We start from the raw sequence: 23,283 nt of genomic DNA on the forward strand, positions 1-23,283 counted from the left end.
CCCCTGTGCCTGGGATCTCTGAGCAGATCATTATCTCTGTAGACAACAAAGTAATATGACCAGAGGTGGTATTTTGAAAGCATACTGAGTATACAGTTAAATTTTAAGTTTTCAAAACTATCTAAGCAATTTGGATGCATCAGTGCAATGGATCCAGGAGTAGGAGAGCTTACTGTTCCTACTCAACAGAGGGATGAGGGAAATAAGAAACACCAGAAATTGTTCTATTAATGATTCTAAGCTAGAAAGAGTTCAGCATTATACAGCATTATACAGCATTAGCTGTCTAAGAAGGATTCTAGATGGCGTGCACTAAAGAGCACCTTGATGAAGTGAAGAGACTCATAGATCTACAGAAATGGGGGAGTTTGTTGATTCTTCAGATGCTTATGGGTAGCAAAGCTGACACACAGTGTTACCCTGTTGTGTGTTCTTTCCTGCTCTTATTCAGCCCATTGCTGTTGCACCCAGTACCTGAAAGAGCAAACAATGCTTATTTTAAATTCTTATTCACATTTAATGCAGTGGTGCTGAGTTCCTGTTAATCTGCAATATAGTGGCCAAATACTTTTTGGTTGTTTGGCTACCTGATCTTTATAATTTTCCTTCCTTCTTTTCCTGCCCCTCTTTTTGCCTTTGTTGGCTTTTGGGATTCTCCCTTTATATTCTTTCTGATTTGGACGTTTACCCAGACTTTGTGCTTTGCCACTTGAAACAACCCACAGATTTCTAATAGAACCTGAGATGCTCTGGATTAGCCTGATTTGGGGATAAGGTGCAATTTGGAGGATAAATTAACTCATCCAGTGGAAACAGGAACAGCTGAATGGATGTCACTCCTTGTGGGGTTACAGAAGGATGCAAATGGCCACTCTTTGGTCTTGCCTCCCGTGTTCCCAGGGACTGAATGATGTGTTTCCTACCTCAGAAGAGGAACAGCTTGATACTCATGAGTGCATTGAAGATGATGCTCTTTGCCAGCAGGACTCTCAAAGCCAAAACAGCCATGAAGAGTGCGTTTGTTTTGACACTTGCTTTAAAAAGAAGAAGAGGGAAGAAAGCGTCATCTTGATATTAACCCCACCCTGCCCCACTCACCCCCAAAAAAGAAGGAAAATCCACACATTATAGCCAGATGAGGGATGCAGGAACTGGGGAAAATATGAGAGAGGAATGTAACAAGTGCAGAGAAGAGAGGAGAATGGACTTCCCATTGCTGTTTTATTCCATGGGAATTTGTCATCTATCTAGTCTGTTAACCTGAAGGTCATTTCTCAATAAGTATTTCCAATTCTGACATTTCTGCACAGGAGAAAGCAGTTATTCATGTTTTGATATTGAGTCTGCAGAAAGTGCAGTTTAATAAGCTTGATAAAGTGCAGGTTAATAAGTATCTCCAATTCAGGCATTTCTCTACCAAAGGCAGTGCACTTTCCTACATTGTTACTGAATCCCCAATAAAGCAACTGTATTCTGATGTTCCTTTAGGCAACTCACCTCTTTTAGAAGCATCTGTAATGCTGCAATCATTAACTGTTCCAAATTCTTCAGTTTTCTCTTCTGTCAAATGATAGACAGACTCTATAAATTGTATCCAAACTATACAAAACAAGAATTGCACAAAACATACCTATAGTTCTTTTCCCAGCAGTAGTTAAGCAGTATTGGAGAATCAGGTGGCAGGTCATTAATTAATTATTAACTTGAAGAGAAAAATTAGCTTTCTATATGTGATTGCAGAAACCCCCCTCCTCAGGATTGTTGAGTTTTACTTTTCTCTCCCTTTTGAAGGAAAACAACAATTTAAAAAACGATCAAAAGGTAATCAAAATATCTGGGGAACAATCATATGTCCTTTTTTATTTTGTGTTTTTCATAGAAGTTATTTCAAGCTTTCTTCTAGCAGGCATGTGTACCCATGTCCCTTCAACTATTTTCTCTTAGATAAAGTTAGACTCACAAATATTAGAGGGTTGTTTTTATTCTTTTTGGGGATGGAGAAAGTTTATGTTGGTTTAGTTGTTTGTTGTGCTTTAATAGTTGAATTAAGGTCACATATGCTAAGTGCTTTTAAATATCTTGTCTTCACCTAAGTGCCTAAATATCTTTCTGACTGCACTTTTCCTTGCTAGATCCTCAAAGGGCAGGAAAAAATCGTGGAAGATGCATCTTCCAGAGTCATGTGGCACTTGGACAACAGCACTGTACCTGGCAGAGTTGTGCTGGCTTTGCTCCTGTTCCCTTTGTGCGTAGCCTTGCAGGTCACCTCTGCATCTGGCTCCACTCCAACGACCTTCATGGTGCTGTACATCCCCCCAGCCGTGACCAGAGGTGCCTTCAGGTCATACAAAACAACACTCTCAGGCACATCAAGGCTGATGTTCTCAGGGTAGAAAGACCTCGCCAAACAAGCCGTGTTCAGTTTGTTGTCATGTTGTTTAAGCTTCTCTGATTTGAGCACAATGACTTCTGGGGCAGATTCTTTTTGACTCTCTGAAAAAAAAAAAAAGAAGCATTGTTTTGTGTTGACTTCATTTTTCTGCATGCTTTTCTGAGAGCTAAATCATGAGTAGTTCAGATACAGTCCAGCCACATCTGTCCCCTGACAGCTGAGTGTCTTTCTATGTTTATTTCTTCCTTCTGTTTGCCATAGAGGAGATCAAAGATGGAAAGGGAGTATAAGGGTGGGATTTTCATTGGAGCTTCTAATCTCTTGGACTCCTAAACTTGTCCTCATATACATATACACACACACACACACACATATATATTTAACTGAGGGACCTTGAAATGAGGGAGGGAAGTTTTAAGAATATAACAGAAATTATCATATTAATTTCTAATTAAAAAAATTAAATACTAAGAACATTATTTACTTCAAGAGTAGCTTAATATGCTTGATACGTATGATATATATTAAAAGTTTTTAGTGTTCTTTTTTAATTACCCAAAAATGCTTCACTTGATGAGGCTGAAAGGCTTAACCATAATACACAGGGAGAGAAGACTTCAGAAATATGTTATTAGTAAAACAAGTGGAACTTACTTGGCTCAACTGAAAAAGTTGTTCCCGTTCCAAATACGAGCTTGTCTGTTGCCACACTGTTTGCACATAGTCAAATAAACCCACCTTCCTCACCATACTCTAAAGGTGTATAAAACCAGACAATAAAATGCCAGAGTTGTCCAAAGGATCCATATACGGACAGCAATGAAAGTGCTCAAAAATCAGCAAAATCCTGAGGGCAGAAAACAATAATTTCATTGTAGAGTGATTTTAAACAACTTGATCCAGGCCAAAGCTTTTAAAACCCTTCTCTCTTCTATTATCTCAATAAGCAATATACTTCCAGAATAAGTACTCCTAGGAATTCTGCAGTTCTCTTCTTCACTATATTTCCTTTTCCCATTCTTTCTTCAAAATGTATTGTTCCTTTGGTAATCTGAGGTTTTTGAATGAGACCTTAGGGCATTTGTGCCACTGTGAGCTACCCCAAGTTCTCAGCACAGTGATATACTGAGTTACAAAAAGTGCTGCTTCCTTCCCTTTTCCTGTACAGTGTTTCATGTGAGACTTGGAGTTATATGCCCTATACACCACATAAGAAATCACATGGACTTTAAAATAGGGATCTGAAGGTGGAAAGAAAAGAGATTTGAACCTGTAAGATTATAATGAAGGATTATAATGTTTGTCTGGTAAGGCTCAGATTTTAGTCTCATGACTAAAGTCTGAGTATTATTCTACAGCAATTAGCAAAATTCTTCAGAGTTACAGACATGGGACTTTTTTGATGTTGTTTTTGTATTCTTTATGCTCTGATTTTGTTGCCCAGGAAGAAAAGGAATACACTTAATCTGGGGTTTTAGATTTGTTATCTTTCTGGATGGACCAGTGTGAGGATCATTTGCTGCCTCAGGAAGTCTTTATCCTGCTTTTCGTACTTTAAAAAATTAAAAAGAAATTATTGTTCTTTACTAGGCAGAGATACATTCTTCTGTGTGAGGAGTTATTAAACAAGGATTTTGCTCTGGGTGGTGCAAAGAGGATTGACCAAATCCTGCACAATGGGCAAGTTCTGCATCCTTAGTGCCACCTGAAACTAAGGGCTTGGGTGAAACATTAAATGCAAGGAAAGATAAATTTCGCTTGAATATATCCTTCATATGTAGGCTGGACAGCAAAGCAGCTGCCACTTCAGTGTTAGAAGGGAAGTTGTGGTGGTGAAATCTTGCCTGACTGTTATTGAAGATGCTATAAAAGGTAACTTTGCAATGCAAGGATGGAAACACAGCCACATGATACAAGCAAATTATGTTTAATTGAAACATGAATCATGTCATATTCGCAGTAGGGTAAGTGCATGGGTACCTCTTCCCCTACCCCAGACAATGCTTAAAAGGACATGTTGTAGTTCTCTTACCCTGAGGTAGCAGCTCTAAGCTAAACTCATATTAACAACTTATAAGGAAAAAGAAAACTTGGGTACAGGTGGTATACCAAGGAAATACAATTTAATACCAATCTCTAACTGCTGTCAAGCTGGAGAAGGCCAGGAAGAAGGGAAATATATTAACATCCTGAAAAAAAAATCATATGTGGTGGGAGATTATAAGGCAATTGTGAGCTAGTATAGGATTTTTCTACCCAAGTGACAGGGACAGCAAGGGGAAAAGGTGCAAAAGTGCTGGTCTGGTCCTCCACTAAAGCAGTGCTGAAAATTGGCCATGAGGATTAATAAACATACACCAAAAAGGAGGAGGGAGGGGACCTCTAAGATGACCAGAGCATGAAGAGGCCACACTGGAAATGGCCCTCCTCTCTTCCCAGAAGCTATGAGTTGCCTGGGTGACTTCAGGCAGGCTCTAAGACCTCCTTAGTGTTTAGCAGCAGTGGAGATTCTGCAGCAATCTAATCTATAGCCCATGAAGATGTTTAAGAATGAATGCATTAACTTAGGTTTGCTCTGATAGTGAAGTACACTGGCATTGTCAGAAACTCAGACAGTGTTCCTTGCAGTGGTCCATGAAGATATAATGAATTTGAAGAAACTGCAGCTGTCATGGGCAAAGAAAGGATCTGGGCCATGGAGGAAAACATTAATCATGCAGTTCAAGAGGGAATTAATGCATAATCTCTTAAATCACTGAATGGAAGGAGAAATGGCAGGAAGAGTGGGAGAATTGTAACACTAGATGGAGGTGGTGGATAAAGGGGCACTGTTTGCTGTGAGCTGAGATGAAGATAGAGGGATCCATCTCAATGGTGATGCTCAGTAGTAGAGTGTAGGGTCATGATCTGGTCAGGGAAAACCAGACCTGCCACATGAAACTGAAGTCTTCTTACCTAGCTTCGAGGACTTGCATTTGAGGGAGTCATCTGAATGTTGTGAAGAGAGTCATGCACCAAATACAATTGACTGAACTGTTTTATCTCTCTAAAGTAGCTTGGGAAGCGAAAAATTTCTTTAGAACCAATTGTTTCTCTGCAGTGAAGTAGAGGGGACACAATGTGTAACTTAGAAACTTCTAAAGTGTGTCAAGTAAAAACATGAATCTGCTGAACTGGAGTTGGTACGAGTATGTTCAAAATCAAATGATCTGGAAACCAGCATCTGTATTTGAGTGTGAGAAAAACTGGCATGGCATATAGTGATTGTCCCATAGCTTGAACCCCAGTCAGAATCAGATGTGTTCTTCAGGATGCAGCTGTCTGGGGGAAGACGATGCCGTGAGGAAGTGGGGTAAGTTGCACCTTCAGGCTTTTCCAGAAGTCAGTTTGTGCTGGGTGGTTCAGTCTCCTTAAACCACTGTGTCACCGAGTCCACACAGTGGTGAATAGTCATACAAAAACTGTCTTTTCATTTCAATGTCAGGTGACACCTCTTCTTTGATGTCTTTTGAATGCTGCACTTTTTCTTCCTCTGCCCTTTTGTTGCTGGAAAATCAAACCACATTTACAGTTATTAATAATAGCATTGCCGGCATCACCTTTATGGCAGATTAAGGTAATAATACAACTCTTACTGAAATATTGCCCACAGTTGCTGACACTGAATATGGATCAATTTGGATTGTAAGAGACATTTTGATTCCAGATATATTTTTAATAAAATTCTAGAGATTTAATGTAGGATATTTTCTTAAGAATGTCAAGAACCAGATGCAGTCGAATTATTTTCTTATGTATTAAGATTATTCTGTACCTAAAATCATTTGTATCTCTAATATTTCCATGCTCTAGGAAAAATAAGTCTCTGATACACAAATTCTTCAGAGGTTAATTTTCCTTGGTATCACTGCCTCTTTTTCTGTGTGGATTCTGGGTGGGAGGAGAGGGGTTGTGGTGGAAAGGGATGGTGATATTTGACCCAGAAACAGAGAATTAAAGAATAGATGAGGATGGAAGGGATGTTACAAGACTGTTAACTCCCAACCCCCTGCTCAAAGTAAGGTCAGATAAAGCAGGTCACTAAGGACTATGTCTAGTTGAGTTTTGCATATGAAGACTCCACAACCTCTCTTGGCAAATTGTCCAGGTCCAGGATGTGAAAAATCTTTTGCTTTGTTTAAGTGGAATTTCCTGCATTTCACTTTGTGCCCATTTGCTCTTGTCCTTTCCCTGGGTACCACTCAGAAGAGTTTGGCTTAATCCTCTTTACTCCCCTCTGTCAGGTATTTATACAGAGAGGATCCCCTGCTTCCCAATCAACCTTTCTTCCAGGCTGAACCACCTGGTTCTCCCAGCCTCTCCTCACCATGATAGACACTACAATTCCTTAGTGATTCCTTAGAGAGTGGTGGTGAACAGTTGGCAGCCGGTCACTTGTGGTGCCCCCCAGGCATCAGTGTTGGTCCCAGTTCTGTTTAATATCTTTATTGATGATCTGGATGAGGGCATCAAGTGTACCATTAGCAAATTTGCAGATGACACCAAGTTGGGGGGGAGTGCTGATCTGCTGGAAGGCAGGAGGGCTCTGCAGAGGGGCCTGGACAAGCTGGAGGGATGGTTTGATTCCGAGGGGATGAGGTTCAACAAGGCCAAGTGTCGGGTCCTCCACTTTGGCCACAACAACCCCCGGCAGCGCTACAGGCTGGGGACAGAGTGGCTGGAAAGCAGCCAGGCAGGAAAGGACCTGGCAGTGTGGATTGACAGGAAGCTGAACATGAGCCAGCAGTGTGCCCAGGTGGCCAAGAAGGCCAATGGCATCCTGGCCTGGATCAGGAACAGTGTGGCCAACAGGTCCAGGGAAGTGATTCTTCCCCTGTACTCAGCGCTGGTGAGGCCACATCTATCGATCCCAAGTCTCGCTGATATTTCCCAGAGCAAGTTCAGTCAACTGTCATTTGAGAAAGGGCCCTGCCACCACTGCAGTCCCTCCCCCTTTTTGTGCTTCCTCTCCCTGCAGTGGCATCACTGTGTGCTGCCTGGCACAGAAGTAGGTGGCTGTGTCCGAGGCTGTAAGGGAATGCAGCTGCAGGGAGACCTTGCTTTTGATTTTATCTGCAGAAAGGGTAACTCGGCCTTGGAAGGTTAGGGAATAGCCTGTGTTATTCCCAAAAGGGTAGATCCAGCCTACAAATTGCAGGTGCCCTCCTGGGGTCTGACGGACACAATTCCAGTCATATCGAGGGCTGTCCAGAGCTGTTCCCTCTATAGTGCAGGTGAGTGAGAATGAGCCAGAGACCTTCCCTGCCTTAGGACCAGATGCCACCATCTTTATGTTGGAAAGGGTACCTGGAAAGACATAGGGCAGGTGGGAGATTTGAGTGCCTGTGAGAAAGCTCATGGGTGCAGTAATCCATCCTGGGGTTGTAGGGTCCACAAAACCAGAATTTTGGCCTTTAGTTCCAGAACTTATGCCTAGAGGCAGTGGCTTGTCCAGACACCACAGACCAAAGAACTGCTGAGGTAGGAGACTCACAAGACCCTGTGTAATTGCTTGTTAATGCTGTATCTTAAATATGAATCCAGAAGCTTGGTAGAAGGAGAGCGTGGAGTTCCCAGCCTTTCCTGGTTTGCCTGCTCCTTTCACCAGCTATGCTTGAACACATATCCCCATGCACAGAGAGTGCAGAGAACAGGCTGGATGTGGACACACAGGAATTGGTTTGTTAGTTGCCCATGAACACCAGAGAGACAAGAAGCTTTTTGGCCTTCTATTGGGGCTCTTAAACCTTCCCAAGAAATGTCCTACCCCTAGAAAATACCAAGTCTGCTCAGAGTGAGACTGTGCAGCTCCAGAGTGAGTCCTGAGGGTGCAGGATGCACAAAACCAGAGATGTGCTCTGGGAGCTGCTTCTAGGGATGGTGGCCTGTGTGTCCACAGCAGCCCCACATTGCAGTGTGGAAGAACTGTGGCTGATGTAGGAGATACATGGCACAGGAGAGGTGCAATGAGCCCCTGGGTGCTGTCAGCCCCTCTCCACCTGTCACCAGCTGCACCTGAAAGCTTACACCTGCCAAGGCACATGGCCACAGCCACAGCAACAAGAGGATAGGTGCAGGGTGCTCAAAGGCCCCCCATCACTTTCACCTGTTGTGTCACACTCTCAGGATTGCTCCCCACCACCACAGACAGCACATTCAGCAGGGACAGGGTGTTTGGTCAGGGGAAAGGAGAATGCTGGGCTGCTACAGCCTGCTCCTCTCCCTTTTACAGAGGAAAGTTAAAGCTCCAAAGATGTCCCCATTCCCTGACACAACCTTTCTCTGTTCACGGGCTGGATACTTCAAAATGGCCCTGTGTTCCTGAGACCCCTCTTGGGACCTGTCTTACCTCCTGCAGTTGCTGCCAAGAGAAGACATAACATCAGAATCACCTCCTGCTCCTTCTCCTCCAGCTACAGCCTGGTTCTCCCCAGGTCCCACCTCCAGCAGGACAGAGCATTCTCTGGGGGTCTGCAGAGATGGGTCGGGTTACCATGGCAGGGCAGAGCTCAGATCTGCCTAGGGCACAAAGACCCAGCCTGGCTCCCATCCCTTCTAGCCCTGGGACTGGTGGATCTCTCTTCTATGCCTGGCAGTGGGGTACTGCAGGGCTATAACAGACATCCATCCTCCAACCTGCACACATCCTATGGGAGGGCAGGAAAGGACAAAGTATTTTGGGAATTATACATGTCCCAGGCAGAGGAACCACCCCCCCCCTTGTCTGTGTACTCTTCCCAGGAAAGGGAGAGCTCTCACCTTTAGGGAGTGCAGAAAAGGTGATGACCAGCATCCAGAGGACTATTGCAGGCTTCCCCAGAGGAATCTGCATGGTGCACCGAGAATTATGAAAGTAATATTGTGGGGCTGAGAAGAGCTCACACATTCCTCTCTTTGGGTCAGCAGAGAAATGGCCTGTCCTTCCAGCACTGAAGGCTCAGGCTTCCTTCCAACTCCTGGCAGATTTGCAGCCTTTTCTGGGCACTTTGTAGCTGCAGGTCCTTTGAACATGGGGGAGTTGGGTACACACGTCACTGCTGCCCTGGGTGGGGCAGGAAACCACACTTGCTTTTTTGTACTGCTCAGTCTGCACTGGAAGTGCAGGGACTTCTCTTCCCTCCCCAGGGCCCCTCACCCTTGTGTCTCTGAACCTCCTGTAAGGGGCTGTGGCCCTGGAGATGACTGTGGTCATGCAGTGGCTGGAAGGGGACAGCTCCACACTGTGGAGAGGATTTTCTCCTCTGGAGTGGTATCCTCCCTCCCTCAGCTGCCTTACATGAGGGGATACGACCCCTGCCTGTCACTTCTGAGGTGTTCTGCCTGGCAATATGTCAGGGATAGGAGCTGAGGTAGGGGAAAATGTCCTTCTCCCAAAGACTACTGTGTTCTGGAGAACAAATCACTCTTACAAATGCAGTGTCTCCAATGCTCAGAGGAACTTTCAGTACATATGTCAGTCTGCTTCAACCTACATGCAGTTTGGACTTAGCATACAGTTAAGGAGTGTCTTCCTGTTCATTAAGTTTTATTTTGTGTAACTTTTGTTTGTTTACAATGGAGAGAAATCCTCCTGTGCCTGTGTGCAGTCAGTTCTCTGAGGAAAGCAGGTAGGAGTTGGTGCACGGGAGCTGTAACATCCCACTGAAGCTGCAGATTTCAGTGGAGAAGTCTGATGTAAGGAAAAGTGATGGAAGTCCCACGGAGCAGATAAAAGGAAGGTGTTGAGGAAGTTTGTTGTTATAGTGTCTGGGCTCAAGGAGACTGCTTTTCCTGGCCACTCAGAACTCCTTAGGACACCCTCTGGATCATGCTGCTATCACTTCTTCTGTAAAGTGGAAAATCATTATAATAGTCTTAAAAAGCAAAAATCCTTTCTTTTTAAATGGTCATTGAAATCTTCATCATTCACTACTCCCCTGAAACCTCTCCAATTATCTGTACAATTCTCAAAGACTTGAAGAAAATTCCAGAATTTTAATGAGCCCCAGGGTGTATTTGGTTCTAAATTAGTTACTGAGAGGAGATTAAACAAATTGCTCAAGAAGACAAAGTCAGAATGAAGTTCTGAGGTTTCTTGGAGTATTAATTGGTCCCACTGAGGGCCTTTACTGACGAAGCCTCTCCACAGACTCATTAGTGCTGAAAACTGGAGGCAGCGATGAGAGTCAAGCAGAGGCACCATGTAGGTGGTTCTGATGCTGTGTGAAGCCTTGGGGTATTTACCAAGGCAAATGCCAAGCCCCGACTATCACTCTCCTCCTCCCCATGCATGGCTCAAGGCTCTTCCTGGGGCAATAGGATATGAGCTTTGTGATCCCAAGTGAAGGACAAAGGTATGACACCCAGCCTCCACGGGAGATTCAACGAGCTGCTCTGGTGAGGCTCCAGTGTCACGAGGACATAGAATCATGTCATCATAGAACGGTTTGGGTTGGAATGGAACCTTAAGGACCACTTTGTTCCAGCCCCCCTGATGTGAGCAGGGACACCTCCCACTAGACCACGTGGCTCCAAGCCCCATCCAACCTGGCCTTGAACACTGCCGGGGTTGGGGCAGCTGGCAATCCACCAGACAATGAGGACTGACAGATTAACTCTGATCTGCAACAGCATGAATGACGACTAACTGCATAGCTCGGGCAAATAGGTAGAACTGAATGCTTTGTGACTAATGCTGGTAAGACAACTAGATAAAAGAATCAGCTAACTGAGCCTGATTAAAACAAACAGAAGCCAACAAAGCATAATAAAAATGTGGCAAGCGTTGAATAGTTTATTGACTAGTGGTGTTAGAGAAATGAACGCTTTTGAGAGGAGGTACTCAAATTCTGAAATGTTAATAAGTTAATAAGTTTGCATTCTTGACAAGAAAGGAAGGAATTTACTAGCAATTTATTAATATAATTTATTTATTAATAATTAATAATTAATCATATAATCATAATTATATATAATATATAATAATTTGATTGATAATTAATTATATAATTATATATATAAATAATAATTTATAATTATGTTTTAACCCCTAACAGATAAAAATTAGCACCCCCCAATTAATTAAAATTAAAATTATCTGATGCCATCTACTGGTCATCCAGTAGATGACCCTCTACTGGAACAATGTGGAAAAGAGAAGGTGAATACTTTTCATCCTTAGAGTGTCTAGGTTTGCATCTAGGTCTAGGTGTTTCCATCAGAAGTTCCTGGAATGGATAATAGCAAGAGCAGAAGTCATGTTCATAGAATCACAGAATCACAGAATGGCTTGTGTTGGAGGGGACTTTAAAGATCATCCAGTTCCAAACCCTTTGCCATGGGCAGGGACACTAGACCAGGTTGCTCCTTGCCCTGTCCAACCTGGCCTCAAACACTTCCAGTGTTCAAGTGTTCCAGTGTTCCAGTGCCCCACATGGGGCAGCCACAATTTCTCTGGAGCGCTTGTGCCAGGGCTTCACCATCCTCACAGCAAAGAATTTCTAATTGAAACCTCCCCTCTTTCAGTTTAAAATTATATGTTCTTTAGACCCTGTTTCTTTGTCTTTGTCTTGACCCTTCAGCACTGCCCCACGTGCAGCTGCAGCACACCGTGGAAGTGCATATCCACATAGTAAGCAAACTCTTTGGGCATGCTGTGAATGCTCTTTTTGGGAAGCACGTTGTCATAGTAATGATGGGGCAGGGAATGGCCATCTGGATGCAAAGAGAATGGCCAGAATCCATAGAGTGTAATGTGTTGGCACAACTCCAGGGCAGCATTCACTAGAATGAAACCGGAGGAGAGGCGATAGACATGAAAACCATGATCACGCCAGTACTTGCTTAGAGCACTCAGGTACTGAGGGTGGAAGAAAATGACGTGAGACTGGGAGCCAGAGTCCTCTAAGGCATAGAATGCTCGGTAAGAAACATCACTAAGTCCAGGGAAGGAGAAAGCTGGGATGAGAAACCAAGTCTTTCCATAGGAAGATGCTGCCTTCACAAACGGCAGGCGTCGACCAACCAGACCACGAAACCTGTGAGGCAAGAGATGTGGGACTGTCACCCTCTGCCAACGCCATCCTCATTCCCTCCTACCTTCTTATGCTATTCAGCCCCAAAGCAGTGAAATAACAGTTTTACTCTTCACCTCTGTTTTCTCTTACTACGTGCCTTTTGGGTGATCTAAGTTCCAGATCCTCAGGTGCACCTAACACAGACTGGAGGAGCTGCTTGAAAATACCCAGAAAGTTTGATAGTGAGCTCTGGTTAAAATGCTGGAAAGAGATCTTCAAATAAAAAACCTTCATGGTCCCACAGCTCAAAATTCATGGAGAATGATGTCCCATACTGGTGGAACAGAGGGCTGGGAGAGAGTTGATGCCACCTGCTTTTAGACATCTACTACACAGATATCTACATCTGAGCTAATTGCCTAAATGTCTTTTTTAGTCACTGGAGGGAAAGAAGTACAGCTGGATCACATCCTGATCTGTCTTATTTTACATGTCTGCTGTAGGACAAGGAGTACCTATATTCTTCACTAAATATGAAGAGCATTTAGGCAGATAGGTGAGATTGAATAGTTCCCATCAGAGCTCCTCCCAACAGCAGCAGCTGGGAGCCCCTCTGCCCGTCTTGATGTCACCCTTGAGAGGATCAGCTCACTGGAACAACTGGAAATTCTATTAATCTCTAATAGTAAGATAAAACAATCAGTCTTGATCAAACTCTGCTCCAAATAACTCCAAGGCTTGCAGTATTCCTCTGTATACCTCTGCACAGAGGGGAGAATCTCATGTCAGTAAATGTCAATAGCTTTTTTTTGGACAAGCCTTGCATGGTAGCAAAGGCCTGTCTGTTTTCTGGGACCCAGGGCAGAGGCAAAAGACATTGCCTCTTCAAGCCCATAGTATATGGGGGAAAAGAAAGTAAGGAGTCCTGTCCTCTGTTTTCACTACCACACCTATTACCTTGTGTTAAGGATACTTGGGTTCACAGTGGCAATATTTGTCTTTCTGCCCACATCATCAGGGAAGTCCATAGAAGGCAGGTTAAACCTGATTGAGGTGATAAGCAAAGGAAGGAAATGAGAAATAATGTTCTATGATATCCTGAGATCTTACCCATCCCTCTGTGATACTATCCACAATTTCCCCAGCCCCTCACCTTCAACCCCACTCAGAACATTTCCTCTGTCTCCATTTTCTCTACCAACACCCTATTCCCATGAAAGCTCCCTCCTCTGGCCAGTGTCTCATGGAGGGAGAGCAGCAGCAATTACCTGATTACGAATTCGTGCTCATCAATTTTAGAGCCACAGCTACTATTCCTGAGGATTCCTCCATTTCCCACTACAGCACAAGTTTTGTAGAGACCATCCTGAAAGGGGGATTTCTGTAAAGAATATCATGTAGAAATGCACTCATCCTTAGAGAATTACAGTAAAGACCTACCACAGATCCTCCAACTGGACACACTCCAGGGTGTACAAGAGGAAAGCATGCAGACTGTGAGTTGTAGTCTCCACCATAAAGCACTCCTACCTTTGGCAGGATCTCCAGCAACCCACTGCTAACTTTGAAGCTCTTGGAGCTGCTCGCATCATAGAACAGTCTGGAGTCCAGGGGTGCATTTTCCTGTGTCACAGCCAGCCAGGCCGAGGCATTGCAGCAGCGCCCCAGCTCTGCCCTGTAAGGACAGAGAGTGAGCAGAAGTCTGGGGGAAGAATGAAGGAGGACTGCCACAGGATAAAGAAGGAGAGGGTTGAGAATGAGAACAGAGGGTTAGGCAAGGTGCTGCAGTAGAAGCAGAAGTAGAGGATTAGGTAAACAAGTAGCACAGTGTAAAGGGACAACAAGCTCTGCGAAGTACAGGGAACCCAAAGGAGGCATTGTGTCAAGTTAGAACAACTTCTGTCATACGCTCTCTGTTCATCCATCTCCAGGCATCCTTCATTTTCTTCCTTCTCATCCACACACACTTCCAGAGTATTCTCTCTCTGTTTTCTACTCTGTAGCCCAGTCACAGTTCCAAAGCCTTTCTTATTTGCTTCAGCCTCAGCTTCACTCTTGACCCACGCTTGCATTCAAGCCCTCTCCTCATAGCTTAGACGTGTGAGATAAAAGGCCAGCATATGGGATGCGACAGGGTAACAAGCGTTATGCAAGGAGGGTGGGTATGGGTGTGTCTGCATTTTTCATCCTGACAATGTGACCTGGAGAACAACATCTCTTTAGATACAATTGGAGGTGTAGGCAGTCATGCAAGGATCAATCTAATAAAAAAATCTGGGCAGGCATTCACTCAAAACTCATCATGCAAAAGAAGATGACCAAGAGACTGTTGGAGTAAAGAAGGAGTCACCTGAAACAAAATATGAATGAAACATGACCATTTTTCATGAGGGCCGAAAAAAAGCAGCAGCCAAAACTTGATCTGGCTGTGCCAGAAGTTGCCTCACCAGCACAACTTCTGCCAGGGCCAGGCAGAGCAGCTTCACAGTCAAATGTTGTGCAGAGCCTGCGTGCAGCCTGTCAGCACTGGGTGCAGCAAGCAGGGACCCACTGCATGGACAGTGTGCATATCTGGATTCAAGCTTGTGTACTGGAGAGAAAAAGAGGTTCCCACAAACCTAGAGCACACAGACACGCCGTGAGGAGGATTTGCTTGTAAGTGTGTCAATAAGTGTGGCTCTGTGTGATTAGAATTTCTTGGGCTTATTTGCAGAAGGGTGTTTAGAAATTTGTAGTTGTATATTGACAATTTTGTAAGCGTCTTAACATTTTGGTTTATGTGCTTCCTTATTGATATTTGATCCTGAATTTCTAGTTCACCCATTTTGGGTTAAGCATGTGTCATCATTAAATTAATAAACCACTTTGGTCATGATTTTATTGAAGTAGGTGAACTGAGTAGCTTTTCTCTGTGACTGGTGGGAATCACCTGTATTTGGTCAAGGCAGTAGCATTGAACTTCCAGCGGCAGCTCTGCATTAATTTCAGGTGTTCCAGGCTCCAGACCTCATTCACCCTAGGGCAGAAAGAGCTTGTAAGAAAGCGACTTGAATGCTCTCACAAAGACTTGCTGAAAACAAATGACTCTCTGTTGCATCCCTTCCTACACCCTGGGCCTTCACTGAGGCCACCAGGTGACCCTGTCAAGATAGTTGCCCATCTGCCACTGCCCAGCACACTTGCAGCCACGACTCTCACCTCTGAGGCTGTGTTATGTTGCTCAATAGTCCTTGACATGCTTCTGCTTCTGGAACATCGACGTCAGGTCTGTGAAAAACCGAAGGGTTAAACTGAGCCAGAATACCATGTCCTCACACAGCTTTCCTCCATTGCTCCACCCCAACAGTCCTGTATCCCAATGTCTCCCCTTGGCCATCTCCTGGCACTGCCTGCCACCACCCCAACCCTGAGATATTCACCTGAAACAAGCATAATTGCATCCTTTTGCTACGCCTATTTCCTCTCCTACCCTATTGATTCCTCCTCTGGAGGCCTTCTGGAGACACTCTCCATGTTCCCACTTCCTTTCCAGGGCAGGGGGAACATAGGTTCTCTATCCTCTCCCTCACTTACATGCTTTGCAACACCAGAAATCCCATGGAGACAAATGAGACTAGAGCTACAGCCAGCAACAGGACCCATAACTTGTGCATCTTCAGCCGTTCTGGCTTGACATACACCTCCCTGGTGATGCTGTTTGTCATTTGGAGGGGGGAATGAAGCACAGGAAGGCCATCAGCTTGTTGGAGTGACTCCAGAAGAGGCTTATGAAGTTGATGAGAGGGCTGGAGTACCTCTGCTGTAAGGAAAGGCTGAGAGAATTCAGATTTTTCTGGACTTCCAGTATCTGTAGGGAGCCTGCAAGACAGATGGATATAGACTATTTACAAGGGCCTGGAGTGACAGAACAAGGGGGAATGGCTCCAAACTGACAGAGAGCAGAAATCAGATATTAGAAAAAAATCTTTCCTGTGACGGAGGCCCTGGCCCAGGTTGCCCAGAGAAGCTGTGGCTGTCCCATCCCTGGAAGTGTTCGAGGCCAGGTTGGACGGGGCTTGGAGCAACCTGGGCTAGTGAAAGGTGTCCCTGCCCATGGCAGGGGGGTTGGAATGAGATGATCTTTAGGGTGCCTTCCAACACAAACCATTCTGTGATTCTATGATTCAATGTACTGAGAGCAGACCAGTGGTAAAGTATTTGGGGATACTGGTGGGTGAAAAATTGGACTTGAGCTGTCAGTGTGCACTTGGAATTGTGTGCTGGGTTGCATAAACAGGAGCATGACCAGCAGGTTGATGGACATGATTCTCTCTGCTCTTATGGGAGTCCAGCTGCAGTACTGAATACAGCTCTGGGATCCCAGCACAAGAAAGACATGGACCTCTTAGAAGAGGTCCAGAGGAAGCCACAAAAATCAGAGGGCTGAAATACCTCTTCTATGAAGGAAAGTTGAGAGAGTTGCAGTTTTGCAGACTGGTGAAGACAACTCACCAGGGAGACATTAATGCAGTATTTTAATGGTGTAAGATGAGTTGTAAGAAAAATGGAGAAAGATTTTTTACTAGGGTCTGTAGTGACAAGAGTGATGGCAAAGGTTTATAACTAAAAAAGTTATACTGGATGTAAAAATGAAATATTTTTAATGAGGGAGATGAGACACCGGAATAGGTAGCTCAAAGAAGTTGTGGTTACCCCAGTCACTGGAAGCATTCAAGGCCATGTGGACAACAAGGCTTTGGACAACTTGATCTAGTGAAATATATCCTGCCCATGGTAGGGGGATTGAAATAGATTATCTTTGGCAGTAACTTCCAACCCAAACCATTCTGTAATCCTATGAATCTTTCATCATATGATTCTATTAAGATGGAAACTATAGCTTTATGAGGATTGTAATATGATCAGAAGTGGCCTGTTCACAGGGAAAATAAACATCTTTTTGCCACTATTGCTCAACTATGAAGTCTGTTTCCTGAAACTGAGATCCAACTAGAACAGCCAAGCAAAATAAATGTAATCACAATGTTGGTTTCATTGCTGCCAGTGCACTGCCTGTTTCCTGGCTTTGTTTTTTTGGGGGATTTTATTGAGTGAGTCTTGTTCAGGGTAGGTTTGGGCTTCTTTTTCTTTTTTCTTTTCCCAAGTAACAGCTTTTTTCAGATGAGAGTAATATTCTCTTTAGGGTCCTTGATCTGGGTAAGGATATTGTCAGCTCCCTGAATTCGGAAAAGTTGAGAGGATATAATGCCTGCCTGTCTCCCCTGCACCTGGAATGGGCAAATGAAAATCTGTGTAACCCTGAGGCTGTGGTTAAATGGGTAAATGTAGTGTTAAGTGAACAAAAGTTATGAAAGGGGGAAGGTAATGCAGTTTTATGAGCAATTTTGGGAGTGGCTTTAATCACTGCCCAAAATGAGAAATATGCCAACAAACGGGCAGAGGGAGAAATGATCAGACCTCTGCAGCATTTGGGGAAAAGACTGTAGGATCAGTTAAATGAGGAGAGAGAAAGCCACCTTTGGGAGAAAGAGTTGCTTCTTGCTGGGAACAACCAGTAAAAAAAAAGAGGCTGCAGGCAGAGGAGCCGCTTGCTGCTGAGCAGAGTCATGAGAGGGAGAGAATGCTGCAGGCAGAGGCATTTCTTGTTGCAACCTCAGGAGAAGCTTGAGGATGTGGGGTGAGGGAAAATCTTACAGGGGGGAATTGCAGGGTTTAAAGTCTGAACCATTTGCAGAAATACCCTCTCGTAACCATAACTTTTTATATCCAATTAAGGAGCTGGAAGACTGTAAAGCGGTCTATGACCCTGACAAAAAGGCATAATATTTGCACAGTCTTCTGATGGTGAGGAAGTAACATTACAACCCCCAACCAAAACTGAACACACAGGTGATGGTCAGCAAATTGCTACTAAAGTGGTGCTGTATGTGGAATACCAAAGATATCAAAGATATCAGAGTTGCAGGAAAAGTATAGCAGACTTCCACAAGATGGAAACATATGGGTGATCCAGACAACAGAGAACTAGGGAATGATGGTTCCTTATGTCCTTCAGCTCTCCTTGGATCTACTACACCTTACAGTGAAGCAGGAAATCACACAACAAAAATGACCCCATTCAATCCAATTCAGGTGCCTGATTTGCAAGAGAATTATGTCCATAAATGAGAAGATACTAAAATCCAGCGAGTGGTATCCTATCAATGTATACATAATAATTCTAATTCCAGTTAGTTCTCATCAGCAGTTAATTAAATTTCTGATAGATACAGGAGCACATTCAATACTGACACAGTTGGATGCCAAGGAGCTGGTTGTACAACCTGGATGGCAAAGACTGGAGTAAATGGAGCAAATGTTATCTGCCAAGCTGCTAAGATTAATATATGGCTCCTGGGTAAGAAGCAGATGTCAACTACTCACTTTGCAGTTGAAGTCCATATTGCAAACTTTTTGTGTTTCAGCGTTCTCAGCAATGGAAGGCAGTGTGTGTGTGTTGAACATTAACCTTGAAAGAAACCCAGAGACATCTGTGTGCTCACTTCACATGATGCCTGAACTCCCTGATTCAAGGACTGCTGGTGTACCACAGCGCTGGACTTTTGCTGTGGCTCAAGGCAGAACTTCTGAAGTTCTAATTGATTTGGCCCCACTATGTCAGCACTGGTACCCAACACTGCAGACCCAACAGCCACAATGCAAGCAGCTGCCATCTTGGGCATTGGTTAGGTGGTGACAGGTTTGGAGAAAAGAGCTATGATCACTCACATCCCCCTTCCAATTCTTGTGTCTGATTCAGTGAAAGAGCCAAAGGGACAGATGTGGTTTATGGTTTACTGCAGGTAACTGAATGTCAACACTGCACCTTTAAGTACTGCTGTGCTGAATTTTGTGCAATTGGTAACTCAAATTCAGAGAGTGTCCCACTAGTGGAGGGCAACTCTAATTGCAGGAGACCCCTTCCCCAACCCCCCCAAAAAAAAGGTGGGGGAAGAAGCAGCAGCAGTGTAGCAAGTACTTCATTAAGTAGAATTTGAGATTCACCTGAGAAATATTAAGGCCAAACTGGTCCTGGCAGACTAAAGAGATCTTTACTATTCAACTCAACTGCATTTCAAGAGACAGAACAGAGATATTCTGAGTGGGAAAAAGGACTTTTGTCATTACTCCAAGCTGTTAAACAGTTTGAGCCACCAAGGGGTAACCTGTCTGGACAAACCCCACCAAGACTTGTGTTGTTTTCTCTTTCCAGAATTGATACCAGCACACCCTCACTGAAGACCAAGTTAACTAGCCATCAGAGGACAGCTCATCGTTCTTGCAGGAGCAACCATTGCCAGCACAAACTAAATTTGGTTCGCACATCAACAAGCTCAATCCATAGGGTGGAGACCTCTCCCTTCTTTTATTTATGCTAATCAATATGGTAACTATAGCATATTCTGCACCACACATGCTTCTCAGTTGTGAGTGCAATTTACTGTGACATTAACTATTAAAGAAGGAGAGGAAAGTAACTTGCCCACTTAAATTCAAAAGGTATCCTGGGATAATGCAACTAAATTGGAAAGGGAATTCCACTCTTGGTGGTACCTAGTTTATTTCCCTTATGACCCCACCAACAGTAAAGCCACATATTTTGTTTTAACAGCACATAATGCTTTGATATTTACTATATACCCAGTCATTTTGTCAGTAAATCATAACACAGCTGTATTCTATACCCTGGAGCACAGAGTCATACCTGTGCTCTGGTGGAATGGATGTGCCTCTATGAGAACCCACTGTGATTTTGTACTTGTAGACAACCTTACTATAGCTACAAGTAATGACTCTTATATTTGTGCCTGTTACTTTGTTGAAATTATGGATGTAGTTTTTGTTATTCAGCTCTTTTTTGTTTGTTTTTCTTTCTTTCTTTCTTTCTTTCTTTCTCTTTCTTTCTCTTTCTCTTTCTTTCTTTTTCTCTCTCTTTCTTTCTCTCTTTCTCTCTTTCTTTCATTTTTCTCTCCCTGTTTAACTAATTTCTTTTTTTCCTCTCTTCCTTTTCTTCTTCTGTTCCCACTCCAAATCCATAGGGTTAAAAAAACCAGTTTCAGTAAAATAAAAATATGTGGAATCTAAACCCAAGAACACTAAAGCTCACATACCTTTTACACCAAGAAGGCTCTGAGGTACATCTCTTTGTTTCTGTAGCTGGGTTCAAATACAGTCATACCTGGGCCGGTAGAGTTTTTCTGCAGCTCAAACCTCCAAACAATCTGGAACTGCCCTTTCAGGGGGAGGAGATACAATGGTTTCCTTCTGCTTGAGTGACTCATACGTTTCTTCAAAATCAGAACTAACTTATGAGAAGTCCTCCTCCTGACAGTAAGTGCTTGGTGCAATTATGTCCAGACCAAAAACCCTTCTGGATCAGGTTTTCCACAGTCTTATGAAGTTTAACAAAGGGAAGTGTGTGGGTCAGGGCAACCCTGCATGTATGGACAGACTGGGAAAAAAGAGACTGGAGAGCAGTGCCGTGGAGAGGGACCTGGAGGTCCTGGTCAATGCAAATTGAATATGAGTTAGCAGTGCCCTGGCAGCCAGGAGGGCCAACCGTGTCCGAGGGGGCATCAGGCAAAGCACCACTGGCTGGTGGGGAGGGAGGGGATTGTCCCTCTCTGCTCTGCACTGGGGCAGCCTCACCTCGAGTCCTGGGGGCAATATTGGGTGCTACAATATAAGAAAGGATTGGAGCTATTAGAGAGCATTCAGAGGAGGGACACGAAGATGGTGAAGGATCTAGAGAGGCCATACGAGGCACAGCTGAGGTTGCTTTTCTTGTTATATCACATTAACTTCTTATAAACTATTGTGAAGTAACAATAAAAATGTGGGTTTGAGATATGTTTTCCTCATAAAAGGCATATACATTTTTTCTATTCTATGTCACTAGACTGGTTTCATGTGCCCCCAAGTGATGTATGAGAAAAACAGGATGACATTTATTCTGAAGAAGTGAGTTAAAAAAACCAAAAAAAATATACACCCCCCCCCAAATCCAAACAAGCAACCTCTCCCCCCTAAAAAAAACAAAATCAAGGCAAATCAAGACAAAAAGTCAAAACCAAAAAGTCAGTATTGAAGAGTTCCCAAATTATGAAGAATGAAGGCGATGGTGTCCGAAGAATGTTTTTTCCAAGGCCTTCTGGAACGCCTTGTTTCTCAAGCTGTAGATGACTGGGTTCAGAAGGGGGGTGACCACGGTGTAGAGCACAGCAACAGCTTTATTGAGGTCTGAGGAGAGGCTGTAGGTGGGACGGACATATATGAAAATCGTTGTACCATAGTATATAGTCACCACCATGAGGTGTGAGCTGCAGGTGGAGAAGGTTACTCTTTTTCCAGAAGCAGAGGGTATCTTCAGGATGGTAAGGATTATAAAGAGGTATGAAACTAGAGTCAAAAGAAAGCAGGTGGGAAGGACCAGGAGAGAGATCATGAAGATGACAGCTTCTGTGACAGTGGTGTCTGAGCATGAGAGCTTCAACAGCGGAGAGATATCACAGAAGAAGTGATCAATGAGGTTGTAGCTGCAAAAATGCAACCTGGAGATCATCAGGCAGGGCAGAACACCAGTGAAAACACCAGTGACCCAGGAGCCCACAGCCAGACGTGTGTAAGACTCATCAGTCATGACCACACTGTACTGCAGGGGCTGACAGACCGCGAGGAATCGGTCATATGCCATCGCTGCCAAGAGGTAGCATTCAGTAATTCCCAGGGAAATGAAACAGTAAAGCTGTGCCATGCATCCTGAGAAAGAGATGCTCTTCCTCTTTGCCAGCAGATTGGACAACATCTTAGGTACAATTGTGGTGGTGTAACAGACTTCCAGGAAAGAGAGGTTCTGGAGAAATCTGAACATGGGTGAATGAAGTTTTGGCTCCAGTTTCACCACCAATATAATAATGATGTTTCCTAAGACGGTGAGAATGTAAATAACCATAACCACCATGAATAGCAAGATCTGACAGTATGGGTTGCTGCTGAAGCCCAGTAGCTTGAATTCCAGTACTGCTGTAACATTTGTCATCTCTCGGAAAGAGCTAGGATTTGTCTGCTAAGGAAAATATCAGTATCAGAATATGATAACTTTCAGTGGTTAAAATTTATAAAGATTAGGATTCTCAAATAAATATTTGGGAACAGCATCAAAATCACTACCAGTTCTGTCCTTTTTACCCTGTACTTTCCTGGACTCTTTCTCTCATGAAATGTAAGTTTCAACACGTATTTCATAAACTTGACACTGACCATTATAGAATGCATTGCAAATAGTCCAGTTGCAAAGAATTGCACACAAATATATGTATAAGAAAGTGCACAAATACATAAAGATAACATTTATACTAATCAATATGATAAAATTATATACTTACAGGTATACAGTTTATGAACTTAGACACACACACACACCAAGGATCTGCTTTTTGCTGGAAGAAATAAAAACTCATATGCATAATCAACAGTGATTATTGCATTGAATATTCCACTTGTTAATGCACACGTGGGTTTTTTTATAAAAATGTAGGTAATTATTTGCATGGTCCATACACATATAAGGGTACAAATAAGAACCTCTCAAAATGTTCTCTCATGAAGGACTACAAACTTTCACAAGGATTAATCAGCAAACTATTATTTCTTATTAAATACTTTGAGTGAAGATATAATTTCCACCTCAAGAACAGAAACAATAGAGAATGATCTTTTACTAGCCATTGATTAAGAGCATTGGTTAAGAACTCCATTTTCCATGTTCAAAATAATGCTGTGGTATGTGGTATCTGGTTACTTACAGATGAAACAATG

General features: G+C 43.5%; 3 protein-coding genes across 4 annotated transcripts; all 3 read right to left on the reverse strand.

Annotated features, from left to right (window-relative positions):
* Window positions 1-684: 684 nt before the first annotated feature.
* On the reverse strand, window positions 685-9,263 carry LOC116792958 (Ig heavy chain Mem5-like). The gene is given in 7 exon segments (XM_032700463.1): window positions 685-763; window positions 929-1,030; window positions 1,494-1,560; window positions 2,209-2,489; window positions 3,043-3,143; window positions 7,419-7,738; window positions 9,191-9,263. Coding segments are annotated over 7 exon segments (1,023 nt in total).
* Window positions 9,264-11,987: 2,724 nt separating this feature from the next.
* Window positions 11,988-16,130, reverse strand: LOC116792947 (alpha-2,8-sialyltransferase 8F-like). 2 transcript variants are annotated; one of them, XM_032700452.1, is made up of 7 exons: window positions 16,000-16,130; window positions 15,625-15,693; window positions 15,356-15,442; window positions 13,957-14,101; window positions 13,695-13,807; window positions 13,384-13,470; window positions 11,988-12,447 (listed from the first exon to the last, which is right to left on the reverse strand). In XM_032700452.1, exons 1-7 carry the CDS (start codon window positions 16,128-16,130, stop codon window positions 11,988-11,990), a joined length of 1,092 nt encoding a protein of 363 aa, XP_032556343.1. The 2 variants fall into 2 exon arrangements, 1 of the variants encoding a protein (XP_032556343.1); XR_004359322.1 differs by lacking the exons at window positions 11,988-12,447; window positions 13,695-13,807; window positions 15,356-15,442; window positions 15,625-15,693; window positions 16,000-16,130 and having other exon boundaries at window positions 13,381-13,470; window positions 13,863-13,975.
* Window positions 16,131-21,565: 5,435 nt separating this feature from the next.
* Window positions 21,566-22,504, reverse strand: LOC116792959 (olfactory receptor 11L1-like). Its single transcript, XM_032700464.1, has one exon. The coding sequence runs from the start codon at window positions 22,502-22,504 to the stop codon at window positions 21,566-21,568; it is 939 nt and encodes a 312-aa protein (XP_032556355.1).
* Between the last annotated feature and the right edge of the window lie 779 nt (window positions 22,505-23,283).

This window comes from Chiroxiphia lanceolata, chromosome 12 (genome assembly GCF_009829145.1).
Source record: "Chiroxiphia lanceolata isolate bChiLan1 chromosome 12, bChiLan1.pri, whole genome shotgun sequence".
Lineage (NCBI taxonomy): Eukaryota > Metazoa > Chordata > Aves > Passeriformes > Pipridae > Chiroxiphia > Chiroxiphia lanceolata.

Excerpts from the sequence above, each read along its gene's own strand:
- LOC116792947 (XM_032700452.1), bottom strand. The coding sequence starts at position 16,130 with ATGACAAACAGCATCACCAGGGAGGTGTATGTCAAGCCAGAACGGCTG. Across the intron at positions 15,443-15,624 it reads AACATAACACAGCCTCAGAG|GGTGAATGAGGTCTGGAGCC; the intron begins GTGAGAGTCGTG and ends TTTCTGCCCTAG. Across the intron at positions 14,102-15,355 it reads ACTGCCTTGACCAAATACAG|GGCAGAGCTGGGGCGCTGCT; the intron begins GTGATTCCCACC and ends CTGTCCTTACAG.
- LOC116792959 (XM_032700464.1), bottom strand. The coding sequence starts at position 22,504 with ATGACAAATGTTACAGCAGTACTGGAATTCAAGCTACTGGGCTTCAGC.